Source organism: Dromiciops gliroides, chromosome 2 (genome assembly GCF_019393635.1).
Source record: "Dromiciops gliroides isolate mDroGli1 chromosome 2, mDroGli1.pri, whole genome shotgun sequence".
Classification (NCBI taxonomy): Eukaryota; Metazoa; Chordata; class Mammalia; order Microbiotheria; family Microbiotheriidae; genus Dromiciops; species Dromiciops gliroides.
This window is the reverse complement of record NC_057862.1, coordinates 323231928-323249464: the sequence shown is the minus strand read 5'-3', so window position 1 is coordinate 323249464 and position 17537 is coordinate 323231928. Positions and strand designations below refer to the sequence as shown.

Sequence of the window (17537 nt, the reverse complement as noted above, 5' to 3'; positions counted from 1 at the left end):
TATATGCTGAAACCATGATAAGCAGATAACCTATGTGTATGTATACACACATACCCTACAAATTTTTTCTCTCCTTCCTTTCTTCCCCATGTGCACATATGCACACACACATTTGTATATATACATTAAAATCTAGACCATGATTCTGAATCAGATTCATAAAATGATAATAGCAATTCATATTTTAAGTAGTGCATTCATCCATTCCTCATAAGATTTATGAGGTATCTATGACAGATATTACTCCCATTTCATAGCTGGAAGAACAGATTTAGAAGTGAAGTGTTTAGCCTAAGGTCACAAGAACAACAACATGCAACAGGAGGTGAGATCTGGAACCTGAACTCAGTTCTTCTGACTCCAAACAGAAGGATGTCACCCAGCATCTGACTGCTCATAGCTTTGTGTGTTTTACCTACCTGCCTAGATTTCTGAACTATCCATTTCCCTATTAACCTGTGACTTATCTACCCCCCATATTTCTATCCTCTGATAGCTTTGAACTTTTTGATAATTCTTTGGCTCTTCCATTCAATGAGACTTTCTCTGCTCTGTGCTCTATGTATTCTACAGTGGAAAGGGTGTTAGATTTCAAGACAGAGGGCTGAGGTTCAAATCCTGACTCTGGCATTTCATAGTTGTGTGATCTAGTACTTGGCACAGTGCCTCACACATAGTAGGCCATTAATAAATGCCTGTTAACTTGACTTGGGTAAGTCCCTTAAATTCTCTGGGCTTTAGTTTCCTCATCTTTAAAATGAGGACATCAAAGAGGGCATCCCTAAAGTCTTCGTGCAGCTTTAAGCTTTGGGATACCCTATATAGCCCCTATACCACTACAGTTTGAAACCTATGGTCCTATGCCTTCTCCTAAGACCAATACTCAAACCAGGCTATTCTTGTTTCTCCAGTCTCAGTCTCCATTATCTATAAAATGGGAATCATGACCAACTCCAGGAAGAAGCAACTAATTGCAATGATCCAATGATGCTTTTTTACATTATAAAAAACAAACCCACTAAAATAATAACAATCACAGAATATTAGAGCCAGAAGGGACTTAGATGATATTCCGTCCTAAGTGGGAGGGGTTAGTAAAATATATTCCCCTTCTTCCCCTTCCTCTCCACCCCTGGCCAGCAGTCTGTTTTTGCATAGCTTAAGTTAATAATGGTTTTCATATATATTAAAATACAACTTTATTTTAAAAAATCAAAACCATTCTTAGGTCTTAGGCCATGAAAATGCAGCCAGTGGGCCAGATTTTAGCCTTTGGCCTTAGTTTGCTGACTAAAATCCTTTCATTTTACAGGTAAGAAAACTAAATCTCACCCAGGGAAAGTGACCTGCTCAATGTCAGAAATGATTTGTTTATAGTAATAACACTGAGAGTGTCTGAGGCAAGATGTAAACTCAGGTCTTCCTCACTTCTAATCTATCACTCATTCTACTATGCCACATGGCTGCCTCTTATCACCTTACAGCCTACCTAATAAAGCCTGAGCTCCTTAGCCTGGCACTCAAGTCCCCTCACAATCTGCCTTTAATCTACCTTGAGTCATACAGTTTCAACTTCAGTATAATGCAACTGTCTTACTGTAAGACTGCATACTGTAAGAACAAGGGAGGGGCAGCTAGGTGTTGCAGTGGATAGAGCACTGGCCCTGGAGTCAGGAGGACCTGAATTCAAATGCAGCCTCAGACACTTGATAATTACTAGCTGTGTGACCCTGGGCAAGTCACTTAACCCCAATTGCCTCACACACAAAAAACAAAAACAAAACAGAAACAAACAAAGAAACAAAACAAGGGACACTGACACCTCTTAAGGCCCTTTGAGGCATTGTAAAGTGAGGTGGGGTACAGAGATGGTACAAAAGCAGCTGGTGGTCAGAAAAAATATTTCCAGTCATGATGGATTCTCAAAGCTCCCATACAGATGGGATATATTATGGGGGAAGGAGCTACTGCATTATACAGAGAGGTACAGGGCAGGTAGATGTGGCTTAAAAGCATTTTGAACTTATGCCAGTGAAAGGGATGGGGAATCATTATCATTATCATCTAAAGCACAGATGGTGTTGAGGAGAAGAGTCTATGATTTAGGAACAACTGAAGGGCTCACCACACTCTGGGGCCACACAAAGGTGTACAAAGGATTTGCAGGAACAAACTAACCTTCCCTTCAGGACCATTTAGACTCTCTCCTGCTGACATCATACTAAGGCTAACTGACATTTAAACAGTATTTTAAGGTTTGCAATGTGCTTTTTCACATCATCAACAACAAAAATAATAATAGCTAGCATTTATATAGTGCTTTAAGGTTTACAGAGCACTTTATATACATTATCTCATTTTATCCTTACAATATCCTTGGGAAGTGGGTCCCCTAACAATTAAAACTGAGAAAACTGAGCCTGTTAAGTGACTTGTCTGAGGTTACACAATAAGAATCTGAGGCAGGATTCAAATTCAAGTCTTCTTAACCCTAAAGGCAGAACTTGCTACATAGCTTTAAGGAAGAGTTTCTGTTGTCTAACCTTTGCCAGTAGCTTGCCAAAACTCCTGAATTAGAAGGAATTCAATTCATCTCAACAAATATTTCTTCAGGAATATGGATTTCTGGTGGAGGAGTAGAGGCATTCCCTCTGAGGAAGAATCAAGTGAGGCAAGGGGTATAGGAGTAAGAGCTAGCAATGGGGGTAACAGATTTACCCAGTAGCTGTCAGAGAATTAGCCTGCAGAAACATGAGCAAATCATCTCCCCTAGCCCTCAGTTCTTCTCTTTTAAAGTGAGGGGTTAAACACAATAGTCACTGTTAGCCCCATATCTACAGCATAAGCCCTATGAACCAGTGAATCAATAAGTGGTAGTTAATGACTCTGTACTGAATAATACAGGAAGCACTCATTTGTTGTGTTCACAGGAACAACAGGGCTGTCTCTCCAGGATATGGATTTAAAGGATCATAGATTTAGAGCTGGAAAAAATCTTAAAGGTCTTAAGGTTTAAACTCCTCCTTTTACCAAGGAAGAAACTGAGATCCAGTGAGGTTAAATATCTTACCTAAGGTTACGTAGGTAGTAAGAAACAGAACTAGAATTTGAACTCAGTTTCCCTAATTCTAAAGCTAGCCCTTGTTCTGTCATGTCTGATTTTTCATGGCCCAATTTGGGATTTTCTTGGCAGTGGAGTGGTTTACCATTTCCTTTTCCAGCTCACTTTACAGTTGAGGAAACTGAGGCAAATGGTGTTCAATGACTTGCCCAAGGTCACACAGATAGTAAGTGTCTGAGGCTAGCTATGAACTCCAGATGAGTCTTCCTGACTCCAGGTCCCAGCACTCTATCCACACTGCCACCTAGTTGCCCCACAGCTGGCTTATTACTCCTACACAATTCTGTTTCCAGGAATCTAATGGAGAGAGTGACAAGACTTTTCAAATCTAGTTACCACCATCAACTCCTGCTGATTCACATGGGGAAAAAGAATACCACTCCCAAGAAGCTTAGAAAAAATTGCAAGAGATTATGAAGTCCTAGGGATGAGAAACAGAAGAGATGCAGGCAGTGGGGTTTTTTGTTTGTTTCTGTTTTGCCACTGCTACCAACAGGAACAAAGGTGGATTTTGTTAAGAAGATGATGTCTGAGAATGAGATTCAAATTCCTGGATCACGGCTGACAATAAAGAAATGATGGGCTCCTGGCCAGACATAAAGTGCACCCTTTGAAGGTCAGCAAAAATATATTTTCCTGGTCTTGCAAATCTGATCAAGAAAGCTTTAAATGGAAAATGGAGGGAGACAGGTAACTGCCTGACTGTATCTGCCAAGCCAAATACCAGGGTATAGTAGATACAGCATTCAAATTAGAATATCAGTGGAGCAGAACAGTAATTCAGATGAAATAAAAACCAAGAAAAGAGACAGAAAAAACAGTTTTATAGGTCTATACACAATAGCACAATGTATGGTTAATAAAGAAGGTGAGCCAGATATCATACTTTAAGGTTGAATGTAACTCCTTACAGCTATCAATGAGATTGAGTAGCATGCAAAACCAGAATATATCTATATAAGTAGAGGCCTTAATTTAAAGAAATAGAAGAGATAAGTGGGGAGAGAGAAGAGAATTCTGTATTAAGAAAATATACAGAGAAAGGGAAATCCATGAACCAGAAGTGGAAGGTATTATGAAGACTCTTAGCAGAGGATTAACAAGAAGAGAAAGTAATATTAGCATAGGGACATACTAGAGATCACCTGGAAATAAGTGACAAATAGACAAGTGGTTATGGAAATTGATTATAAGTGGAGCTATGGTTTATTAATGATTAAAAACTTAAAATAGGTGACACAGTGGATACAGCACTGGATCCAAAGGCAGGAAGACCTGAAATCAAAATGGTCTCAGACACTTACCAGCTTTGTGACACAGGGCATGCCACCTAACTTCTGACTGACTCAATTTTTTCATCTGTAAAATGGGACTAATTAAGGCACCTATCTCTCAGAGTTGTTGTGAAGATAAAATGAGATATTTATCAAATGGTATATAAATGCTAGCTACTAATTTTCTCCACTATTATCATGCAGATGTGCTAGAGTGTACTCTCTCTGCCAAAGGCAAAACACCTTATAAATTAATCAATTGCCTTATTAATAGTTTCTTTTGGAAAAAAAAAAGTAAAGGAGGCAACAAAGAGGGCTTGCTATTCTGGACCAGAGCCTGACTGAAAAGAAGAAACTGGTTGCTAAACACAGCGGGGAGATGTGACCACTCTCCATCTTGGAATCTGTGATAGAGAAGGTAACTAATATGAAAAGCATAACCTGACATGCATTCTAGACTTTTAGGTAAGTAGATTTCAAAGGGTCCAGAGAAAGAGAATTTGGCCTCCCGCACAGGATAACTGCCTATAAGGGATGCTAGCATAAGAGGAGAGGGCATTGCTCAAGAATGGGATTATGAAGACACGATAAAAACCATTGATGAGGAAGACAAAAGAAAGGGTATTTGAAAGTTAGATGATGATTATTGAACTCTGATTTTGAAAAGACAGGCACAGATGATGGAAGAAAGGTTAAGCAAAGGAGGGTGAAGAGAAACATGGGGTATGGTCTTATAAGGAGTGTATCTGCTGTGCTAAAGAGCAGAATGGATGGAGAATTGAAATGAATGCTCAGAACAACCACAACCACAACAAAAAGACCTGGGGCTGGCTGAGCATGTCAGGAGCAAAGAAGAGAAAGCTCACTGCGGGAGTGGGGGCGGTGTCAGATGAAACTCTACAGAGAGAAAGCAAAATTCTTATTTTTCTTCTGCTTTCTCCACACCAAAGAGAATGATCTTTGGACTAGGAGGCAAAGAATAAAAATTATTAACATGTGTGGAAACCCAAGAAAATCAAGGAGATTAAGTTAATTCACATAGCTGCTCTCAATTAGTTCAAGTCACCATGCCCGGATGATCTGTATCTCAGGGTATCAAAAGTCATGCTGAATGTAATTGCTGAGCCATTGTCCCTGATCTTTGAAAGATCATGAAGGACAGGGGAGGGAGGTGCCAGCTGTAACGCTGGATACAGGCATATGTTCTGATTTTTGATAAAGGGAAGAACATGACACCTAAAAACTATAGCATGATGAACTTGACTTCAAATCCTGGCAAAATTCTAGAATATAATTTTAAAGGTTTTCTTTGTTTGCATGAAGAAAGGGAATTGGGGATCACTGACAGGCAGCAAGGATTCATTAAGAATAGACCCTAGGGGGCAGCTAGGTGGCGCAGTGGATAGAGCACCGGCCCTGGAGTCAGGAGTACCTGAGTTCAAATCCGGCCTCAGACACTTAACACTTACTAGCTGTGTGACCCTGGGCAAGTCACTTAACCCCAATTGCCTCACTAAAAAAAAAAAAAAAAAAAAAAAAAGAATAGACCCTAATTGGGGGCAGCTAGGTGGCACAGTGGATAAAGCACCAGCCCTGGATTCAGGAGGATCTGAGTTTAAATCCAGCCCCAGACACTTGACACTTACTAGCCGTATGACCCTGGGCAAATCACTTAACCCTCATTGCCCCATCAAAAAAAAAAAAAAAAGAACAGAACCCAATAAGTTCATGTCATTTTCTTTGCTGACAGGGACGTCCAGGGAATGCTGTAGATAAGCCTTCACTTAGACTTTATTAAAGAATTTAACAAAACTTTCATACTCTCCTTGTGAACAAGCTAGAGAGGTGTGGACCAGATGAGAGTCAGATGGATTCAGAAATGGTCAAATGCTGAGGCTCAAAGAGAAGTCAATAATGGGTTAATGGTAGCCTGCTGTGAAGTTCCTCAGGGCTCTTTTCCTGCTTCAGTGCTGGTCAACATTTTTTTTGGTTTGGTTTGGTTTGGTTTTTTTGGTTGTTGTTGTTTTTTATTTTTTTGGTGAGGCAATTGGGGTTAAGTGACTTGTCCAGGGTCACACAGCTAGTAAGTGTCAAGTGTCTGGGGCTGGATTTGAACTCAGGTCCTCCTGAATCCAGGGCCAGTGCTCTATCCACTGCGCCACCTAGCTGACCGCTGGTCAACATTTTTATCATAGACATAGGTGAAAGCCTAGATGGCAAACTTAGCCCACTTCTATTTGCAGATGACATGAAGTTGAGGATATTTAAGATTTTGGATGCCAGAATCAGTATTTAAAACTACTTTGACAGAGTAGATTAATGGCTCAAACTGAACAATGAATATAACTGGATTAAGTGGAAAGACCTACTTTGGGGTCCAAAAGAATCAACAGCACACCACTAGAATGGGGCATGTGAAAATAGACAACAGCATAAACATATCTTGGAAAATTACTTGTGGAATACAAGTCCAATACTAAACAAGAGAGTAAAACAGCAAGCAAAAGAGTCAATGCGATCCTAGGCTGTCAAGATAGATATAGTTCCTAGGAATGAGAGAGGTGATAATCCTGTTATATTCTGCTCTGGTCAGTCCATGCCTGGAATATGCATTCCCTTCCATACTACATTTTAGGAAGGACCCTGACAAGTACGTATATATCAAGAGCAAGGCAATGAAGATGATGAGGAGTGAAAGAGGGTAAGAAAATGCTATGAAAGGATCAGTTGATGAAATCAGGAATATTTAGGCAGGAGAAGAAACAACATAAAGGGCACAGGGTGGCTCTCTTCAAATGCTTAAAGGGTTGTCACATGGAAAAGGGATTCAATGTCTTCCGCTTGGCCTCAGAGAGTAGCACTACAAGCATTTAAGGGAAGCAGATTCTAGATCATTACAGGAGATAACTTCCTAGTCCTTAGAACTATCCTACAACTGCAAGGCTTCTTCTTAGGGAGGAGGATCCTCACCAGGTGTCTGCAAAGGGCAGATGACTTCTTGTCAGAATTGCTTCTCAGGTAGGGGTGTGTGTGTGTGTGTGTGCGCGTGCGTGTGCATGCATACACACACATATATACTGACTGGCCTCTGAGCTCTGATATTCCTTGACTTTATTAAGGATCTACTAATTTCAGAGCCCTGTGCCTCATGCTAGGGAAAAATTAAAGTGCAACCTCATATTCCCTCAATGCTTCCATAGCACTTTACGCCCACTATTTTATTTAATTCTCACAATACCCCTCTGAGGGAGAAAGTGGAAGCATTATTATACCCATTTACCATATGAGAAAACTGAGTCTGAAAGAGGTTTATCTCTTGCTCAAGGTTACATGCAGAGTCTTGACACAAAATCAGCTATTCTGCCTCTATCCAGGGCTCTTCCTACACACCACACTTTATCTTACAGCTCTCTCAAAGTCTTTGCATCACCACCAACTGCCCACTCTTATTACAAGTTCCATGGAGTAGAGCAATAAGCTAGCTTATTCCAGTAGGGGTGTTTGTGGAGAGAGTCACTAGCAGAAAGGTTTTGAAAGCATTCTACAAAGTCAAAACAGTACAGAAATGCTTCTTTTTAATCAATGGCATGACTAACAACAATCCATTACCAGCTACCACATACTTTGAGTGTGGGTGGCCAGACTTAGAATGTGGTTCAAGATGCTCCAGTCAAACTCTGAGCTCATCTGTTATGGGTGGTGATGGTGATGGGGGAGCAGGGAGAGAGTACACTGGTTGACAGGGAGATGTGTGGGGAGAACAAAGTGAAATAATACTAATGTGAGTTGAATCAATGTTAGACAGTGCATCCCCTGGATGACCTCAAAGGTTCTTTTCTTAGTTCTAACATTCTTGGACTCCATAAGGCAGGGCTAGGAAGTGGCAGAGCCCAGACTCAAGTCCAGGGCTCATGACTCTAAGTACCATATTGTTTCTAACAGATGACCTGATAGAGAAACTATTGCTGGGGGAAACGGTTGTAGTGTAATGATAATAGGACTAAATTTAAATTCAGGAGGCTTGAGTACAAGTCCTGTTTCTGCCACTTACTAGCTATTTGACCATGATCAGTCAATTCACCTCTTTCTGCCTCAATTTCCCCATATGTTAAATTTGGAGGATAATGCTTGCCTTATCTCCCTTCTATGGCTACTAAAAGGAGACAGTGAGGCATCCTACCAGAATGCCAGAAAGATCTGGTTTCAAATTCCCACCTCTGACACATTCTGTGTGATATTGGACAAGTTACCTGACTGCTCTAAAACCTCAGTTTCTGCATCTGTAAAATAAGGATGGAGAGGGAGTTAGACCAAATGGCTTGTGAAGTCCCTTCCATCTCTAAATCTGTAATCCTATGAGCCAGGAAAACCTGAGTTTGAATCTAGCCTCAGATGCTTACTAGCTGTTTAACCTCTATAAATCAACTTCAATTTTCTCATCTGTAAAATGGGGTTGTTGTAAGGATCAAATAAAATAATACATGTAAGGCACTTTGTAAATCTTAAATGCTTGTTTTCACTCTCCTAAATAGAATGTATTTTAACACAAAGCATTGTGAAATCTAAGTTGTTATTATTCTAGAGATGGAAAATGTCTAAACTGGATTATCAAAGATGAAGAAATCACATGGCTCATTCTACAATAAACACTCACTGTGAAGACCAGGTCTGAACTACAAGAATTTAACGTGACAAACTCCCCCAGAATTTGAAGTCTACACACGGTAGCCAAACTCATCTTTTCAAAACCTCAGAAATGTTTTCATCAAAAAATTCTCATGCTTAGAAAGCTACAAAGACTCTCTCTTACCTCCTGGAAAGGGTCTTGTTAAATCATTAACTTATAGTATATAAGAGCTAGAAAGGGTTGCATATCTCAAGTATTTGAAGGACTGATGTGTGGAAGATAGATCAGACTTGTTTTGTATGGTGGTCCCTGAGAGCCGAGACTGGAAGGATGGATGCAATTTGCAAAGGGGTCAATTTAGATTTTAGATAGAAATAAAATAAGAATCAGGGCTGTTTAGGGATACGGTGGTTCCTCCCTCCACTGAAGGCTCCGAAACTCTTTGTTGGGTATGTTATAATGATGATTCTTTTTCCACCATGGATTGGATTTGATGGCCACTGAAATCCCTTCCAAGTCTCAAATTCTCTGATTCTGTGACCAGATTCAACCCTCCCATTTTACAGAAGAAGAAACTCGGGAGGTGGGGATGGTGGTGGTGGTAGAAATGACAGTAAAGATACACAGTCAATTTATAGGATGATAAATTTTTATAAATTATTATTTATATTATTTACCCAATTTTATAGTAGAACCCAGACATCTTGACTCACAGTCTAGGACTTCTTTCCCTACATCACAACTGTTTTAATAGCACAAAGGACAACCTTTTGGGGTTCATTGGATAGTAAGAAGAAATTTGCTTGGATCCATTTTTTTCCTCCATCTCAAAAAAAAACCACCTGAGATGGAGGCCTAACTTGATAAAATCACCATTCCTGTCATTTTTTTATACTGTATTCTAAAAAGCATCACCTGAGTATGTATTTCCTAACATAGAGTCATCTTCATCACTAGCCAGCCTACTCTCCTTACCTGCCTGAATTTCATACAAGGTCTGCACCTGTGGGGAATTTCAGCTTTTAACTAACTCCCCCAGGGTCACCCTCTCATATCTTACTAACTCTCTCCTACATCTCAAACTTATCCAGAACTTCCCATAAAAAATTAAGCAGTTTATAGCCACCACCACCACCACCACCACTCGTTCTTTTCTTCATGTGCCCTCAGTTCCCACATAATACCTTGCAACAGGTGGCCTGAAAACAGCATCAGGCCAACACCAGATCACAGTCACAGCTGATACCTGGATCTCCATTTCCTTCAACACTGAATTTTTACTGTTACCTCTTCCTTGAAGCATTCTGTTTTTTCTCATCCTAAACCCCAACAAGAAGCAAGCTTTCTCATCTCATATCATAGTCTTAGGTAGCATGAAAGCTCCTTGACAGCTTGGATTATCTTTTGCCTTTCTTTGTATCACCAGCATTTAGCACAGTGCCTACTATATAGCAGGCACTTAATAAATGTTTATTGACTGACTTGTCACATTAATAATAACAACATCTCATAGTTATGCCAAAATGTATTAGTTACTAGTTAAAAGCAACTCTTAAACAGTAACAAGTCAAATTTATATTCCACAATCTCCTAGCACCTGAACCTAAAGATGGCTGGATTCATAACTGACTGGGAATTTCAGTTCCAATATCCACAAGTGATCCTCCATACTTCGTCTGAAGACTTTCAGTGAGAGGGAGCCCACTTCCTCCCAAGGAGGCCCTTTCCACTCTGGGATAGACCTAATTGTTAGGAAGCTTTTCCTTATATCAAGAAAAAAACACCACCTCCTTGAAACTTCTATTCAATGTTTCTCATTCTATCTTAAAAGACCAAACAGAACAAGTTTCATCCTTGCTTCACAGTGATACTCCTTGAATATTTGAAAACATTTCTGAACTCTCCCCTCTCCATCCTACCCTTCTCTTCTGCACTCTAAATATTCTCAGTCTTTTTGGCTGGTATGCATGTGGTCTGGTCCTGGTTACCTTTCTCTGGATGTGACTCGGCATCCTAAATCATAGTACCTACTTCTGATGTTTTCTGGCCAGGACAGAATGGAACAATATTATCATCTTGCCTAAAGGCAGCTACTTGGCTCAGTGGAGAGAGTGCTGGGCCTGGAGACAGGAAAACTCATCTTCCTGAGTTCGAATCTGACCTCAGACACTTAGTAGCTGTGTGACTCTGGGCAAGCCACTTAACCCTGTTTGCTTCAGTTTTTTTGTGGCATCTCTGCCACAAATGTGGTCATGAAGAATCAGACATGACTGAACAAGAAAATCGTTCTGCTAGGAACCCTCTCCACAACATCCCCCTTAGGTGGTTCTATGGTGTCTGTTAATATTCAACACATTCACACAACTACTATTAAAGCTATATGCTTTACAAAGCATATTACACAAACTTTCTCAAGTGATCTTCAGAACAACCCTGTGAGGTGCAGGTTAATTCTCACCCACATTTTAGAGAGGAGTCAATGTTAAAGATATAAACTAACTTTCCCAAGTTCACACTGCTAGTAGGTGGCACAGCAGGGATTCTAACCTTTACCTCTGCTTTCAAGGCCAGTGTTCTCTCCACTACCCTGGTTTGCCAATCTCCAAAACACTTTTCCAGGTAAATTTCATCATGAAAGTGGTATAAGCCCTATTTTATATTGGAACAGAAGAGGCTCAGAGAGATAACATGACTTCCCTAAAAGGCACAAAACTGGTAAAAAGCATGTGCCAGGATTCATACTCACCTCCCTTGGCCCCCAAACTAAGTCTCTTCTCATTAGACCACTAATTTACACCATAGTAATGTTTTATTTTAAAATAAAAATAGATTTATTAGGAGAATGGAATAATGGCTAGGAACAGAGTGCCATAGTGACTGTCCCCTCTAGTCATCTTTATGTACACTTTTTCTTCCCCTATGCTAAGCTCCTCAAGAATTAGGACTAGTTCTTATGTATCTTTCTATCTTTCTTTTTCCTCCTACCCACTCTCACCTTCATCATAAAGCAGAGAGCTCTGCACACAGTAAGCACTTAATGCCTTTTCAGAAGGAATCAATCAATATCCAAACCCAAAGTGAACCTTGGCTACTCTCCCCTCACCCACTCTCTCATCACAAGAAACTCCATTTCTCACGTATGTTGGTCTTCCTATTACTGTTCATTCATTCACTCCTTTATTCAATATCCCATTGATTAATCTATGTGCTCAACTGTTCTACACAGGGGAAGATATAAAGGTAAGCATTGTTAATTTAGAGTTGAAAGGGAGCTTCAGAAATATCTAGGACAGATGGAGAAACTGAGAGCAGGGAAATGCTGCTATTTGGATATTAGATATTGACAGAGCTGGTACGAGAACCCAAACTTCCTGATTTCAGTCTAGTGTTCTGCCAACTGTACCAATGAAGCAAACCAGCACCTAGTAGGATTAGTACAAGCTAATAATAACATAATAATTGGCTTTATATAGTGTTTTGAGGTTTATAAACACTATCTCATTTAATTTTTACAAGTTGGATATATACACAGTATCCAGCACTATGTAATAATAATGCCAAGTTACCTGGCTGTTATCTCCACATTGCCCACTGTGGAAAAAAGCAGGAAAAAAAGAAGGTGAAGGGCCCTAAACACCCCTATTAAGAAGCCTAACCACATCTTCAAACTATACCATCCACCAGATGTGTTTGATAAGATAACTGCCTATTGAGCATACATAACTTTTGCCTCTTTTGCATAACCATACAAGCTACTCTTCATTATGTCATTCAATGTACTTGGATGCACGTTAATTGCCCAAGCTTTTAATTTTCTCAGTTCAGGCACTTGAAACCCATCTATTTCTTCTGATTCCTTTAGATGAGCTCTTATCTATTCTATCCTCATATTCCTAACCTATACTGCAGATATTAATCTGTTTACCACCTCAATTGTTTTGAGGAGTAGATGGAGTATCTTAAAGAGATAATATTAACTCTATCAGATATGGAACCAAGTTTCACCTGGCCCTTATAAGGAGGAACTTTCAAACGTAGCTGTTTTCCCTTCAGGATGAGAGGAAATCTCCAGACACATGCATCCAAAGTACTTAGAAGTTGCTTGTGTAATTGCAGTATGTTTATATCACAATAGGACACTGCTTATCATTCTGGATCAGGGGACTAAATCACAACCATAGTGATATTACTCAAGATAGAACAACCACTGCCAAGTCAATTACAGTTAGCCCAAGGGGAGAGAGTCAGTCCACTGTATGAGGGGTTCACAAAAACCAGCCACTAAAATAACTACAAAGACCTCAGGAATTTTGCTCTGAAGAAGGCTTAGTTTGGATTTGTTTTCAATAACCCTTCTCCATTGCCTTTTTGAAGCTATGGTAGACACCAGTGAAAACAATTAAAGGGAAGAGAAGGCAGTGTTTACTTACATCTATACGTCATTTCAAAGCTGTCGCTGATGTTCACTATATCAATCTGGGGGAGCAGTTTCGGGGGCTCTGTGAGTTGCGACAATGCGAATCTAAAAGCTGCATGTTCCTGGGATTGCTGATTTGGAAATAATCCCCCTATGAGGAAAAACAAAACATACCATATGGATTTTAACCGTAACCACAGTGTACTAAGAAACTGGCTAAACACCATTCATAGGGTCATTGGACCATAGACTGTCATTAAGAATTGGAAGGGACTTTAAAACACAAAATGTCAGAGCTGGAAGGGAGCTCAGAAGTTATCTAGTCCAACCCCCTAATCTTATAGAGAAGGAAATAAGGTCCAGAAAATGGAAACAATTGCTCCAAGGATGTAGGAGAGTTAGTGGCAAAGTCAGGAATAAAATCTGAGTCTCTGGCCAGTGCTCTCTTCACTATGCCAGGCTGTCTCCTTTTCTCTGCTATACAATATTACAGTCCAGTCCAATTTGCAGTGAATCCTGGATTTGACACTTGCTGCTCAGCTTTGGCAAAATCCATGAATTCCAGGAAGCTCAGAAGCATCTCTCACTCTCTCCCACGTATACACACATTTTTCCACCCCCAACAAGAAGCATGAGGGTTCAAACAAGCTGTACTAGCCATCGTGTATCTTGTTCTATAGTCCTGCTTTATATAAGCACTTTCCACATTTCAGTGTCCAAACATTTGGGTTCATTTATCCCATGCAACTAATGATGGCTTAGGCCACGGGGAAGGAGGGGAGGTATGAAACTTCTTTATTTTCTTGAAACTACCCAAGTGACCCATGTGTACATATATATATATATATATGTGTGTGTGTGTGTGTGTGTATGTATATGTAGATACACACACATATATACATATATGTATTTATACATAAGCATAAATATTTGTATGTATAGATGTAAAGAATCAAATATATGTTGTTTACCTAATCATATACATGTTCATTATTTGTGTAGGCAATACCATATGGACACACATTTAAACACATCACACGCAAACATACATACAATTAGGCACATAGTATCCACCAATCTCACATGTACCACATGTAACAGATACATAAAACATAGTGTACAACATTTGTGTACAAAACATGGACACAAACTTCCACACAGTTGTTTCAAAAGATATGCACATATTCATACAGACAGGCATATTCAAATTCATGTACAACCTCTCCTCCCACTGTGAGTGCCTTTCCTTTAAGATTTCCTTCCATTTACACAGTATATATTTTGCATGTTGTCTGCACCAATAGAATGTAAACAGCTTGAGGGCAGGGGCTATATTTCTTTTTACCTTTCTTTCTCTCTTCTTTGCACACTTCTCAATAAATGCTTATTGACTGATTGATGTATGTATATGCATATGATACATACCCACAGCCTAGCATACACAGACACAAGGATAGATAGAAACAAATGTATACAAACAAATGTATACAAACACACCTAATAGATATACAGGGCGTCCTGAAAGAGCTGTTTTAAGCTGTTGTGCCTAAAGCTGCACTCAGACTTTGGGACACCTTGTATGCATACGGAGATACACATACCTATCTACATATGTATACACATATGCCTACACTCTCAGACATGCACAAACACACATACTAATACACAAAACACCAGTCTATACACCTGTACCCCCCATTTTAAAATCAAAACAAACTCTTCCAGATTCAGTATTAAGGAGGGAATGAAGCTTCTCTCCTCTCTTCCACCCCTCCCAGACACTAGCCGGCTGGAAGACCACACCCTGAACACTTCCCTCCCTCTTTCATCCCTCGTCCCCTCCCCCCTCCCTTCAATGAATGAAATAGAGGGTGGGGACAACTCTCCAAGCTGGTGCTGTCAGGGAGCTGGTGGGCTGATGGTTGGGAGCCTGGCTAAGGAAGCCAGCAGGGTGCCTGTTAACACGCAGAAGTTTGCCGCACAGACTACACGAACCCTCACACAAGCACAGACAAGAGCACAACGCACCCCCCCCATCCCCCCGCCACCGCCGTCATCATCATCCCCCCCACCAACCCCAGTGTAACAGGTGTCAGGGAACAAAGGAAGTTCAACCAGCCATGATCTGACTCTAAAGCTTTTTGCTTGGCGTCAGGGCAGTGGGGGTGGGGGGAGGTGTGATGGGGGAGCCTAGAGACGAGAGACAAGGCACCTCGCGTTGCAGCACCACAACAACGTGTACCACAGACACACAAAGACCCACAAACTCTGGGAAATGGAAACTTTCCACGGCAGATCACTTGGGGGTGGGAAGAGAAGGCGGAGTGTGGGATGAGGAGGGAAAAAAATAGGCGAGAAGCTGTTAACAGAACTGGGTCCCGGTTTCACACCACGCTTAACACATGTGTAACGACCCCTCTTCTCCCCCTTTCCTATCCTTCATCGAGGGTTTTTCGGGGTTGATTGATGGCACGTGTTCACTACCTAGTAGACAGGCTGCAGCTTGGGGTGGGGGGTGGGGGAGAGGTTTTGTTTCGGCCCGGAGAGATCGAAGGCAGGGAGGGGGCGGATAGACAGTATAGTCGAGATGCTGCATCTTGGAAGAATCCAGGGAGTCACTTTAACTTGATGGAATGGAGCAGAGGAGACAGCGGAAAGGGGTTGGGGTTTGGAAGGGGGGGGGGGGTCTCGAAGCAAGGAATGGGTAGATTATCCGATGGTGAAGGTAAAATCTAAGTGTGTGTGTGGGGGGGTGGTTAAGCAAATGAAAAAAGAGGCTGATGAATTATTGAATAGTGGGGTGGGGGTGAGGGCGGAGGAGAAGAGGCAAGGAAAGGACAGGGAGCCCCATTGCCTCAGGCTGCTTGCTTTCTCGAGAGAAGGCTACATTGCTGTCTTCTCAATCCCCTCAGCCCACCACAGCTTGCTTTAGTTTCTAAAATGGAGGCGGGGAGAGTTAGGGTTAACTGAACGCCCACCATTCCCTTGTCAACCGCAGCCTATTTGCAAAGCGCCGCTTCCACCATTTCACGCGCACGCCGTGTGTGTGTGTGTGTGTGTGTGTGTGTGTGTGTGTATGTGTGTTGTGTGTCCGCGCGCGTGCGTGCACAAACTTCCCCATGCCCCCCCCCCAATCTCTCCGGGAGAGAGGGTTCACAGACACCCCTTCCCTGCGCTAGCAGACCCCTGGGCCCGAGGCACGTCCGCAGCAAGCCCAACCGCTCCTGGCCACGCGCGAAGGAGAGCCGGTACACCAAAGCAGCGACCACCAGCCCCCACTACCCAAACCTAGAAAGTGACTTCCAGCCTCCTCCCCATCCCCAGCCAAAGGCTTTCCCACTCACCGATCTGAATGTTGTTGGGGAAATTGGCACCTACTACCGCCCCTAGAAAACCGGTGCAAAAGAAGGCGAAAATGCACTGCATATTCCTTTTTGCATTGGCGAAAAAAGAAGCCCAGTTCCAACCATAGATTTGGGGGTTCCCTGCTCCCTTCCTCTCCTCGGCTTGGCGGCTGCCCCTCGGGCGGCCCCTCAGCGCGCAGGGCTGGCTCGGCTCCGCTTGCAAGCCGCCACTTCAACTGCCTTAGCACCAACTGGCGGCAGTGCGAGCTGAGCCGCTGACTGAGAGAAGCCCTTCTTCCCCCGGCGCTCTCGCTCTCGCTCTCCCTCTCCCACTCTCCCTCTCCCTCGCTCCCTCGCTCTCTCGCTCTCTCCCTCTCACACACGCGCGCACGCACGCACGCGGCATTTCCATCAGGCTTAATGCCCGCCTCGCTCAGAGTTCAACAGCTGGGCTCCGCTGCACATCGCCCCCCACCTCCCATCCATCCCCCCTCCCCTTCCCATCCCTGACCTAGGCAGGGGTTGGAGTGGGAGTGGGAGACAGGTTGCTTTGTTTTTGGAGGGGCAATTCCCCTCCCCCTTTCCCCCCATCTTTCCTCTAATAGGCACCCATATCGATATAGTGCTCTTCTCTTACTAAATCTTCGAGATTGCACAGCTACTTTTATCCCCATTCTCCAGAGGAAAAAGATGAGGCTCCGGATTACAGTTTACAATTTCTTTCCTTACAACCCTGTGAGGTAAATAAAGCAGG

General features: G+C 42.0%; 1 protein-coding gene across 2 annotated transcripts in view; it reads right to left on the bottom strand.

Moving 5' to 3' along the window:
* Positions 1–17154, bottom strand: part of GRIA1 (glutamate ionotropic receptor AMPA type subunit 1) — a 351797-nt gene extending 334643 nt beyond the window's left edge. The window contains exons 1-2 of one of the 2 annotated variants that reach the window (XM_043985355.1): positions 16784–17154; positions 13453–13590 (exon numbers count right to left, since the gene is read on the bottom strand). In XM_043985355.1, coding sequence (XP_043841290.1) covers positions 13453–13590; positions 16784–16865 — 220 coding nt within the window. In that variant the 5' untranslated portion in view covers positions 16866–17154. The remainder of the gene's footprint in view (positions 1–13452; positions 13591–16783) is intronic. The other variant, XM_043985354.1, reaches the window with a different exon arrangement.
* Positions 17155–17537: the final 383 nt, after the last annotated feature.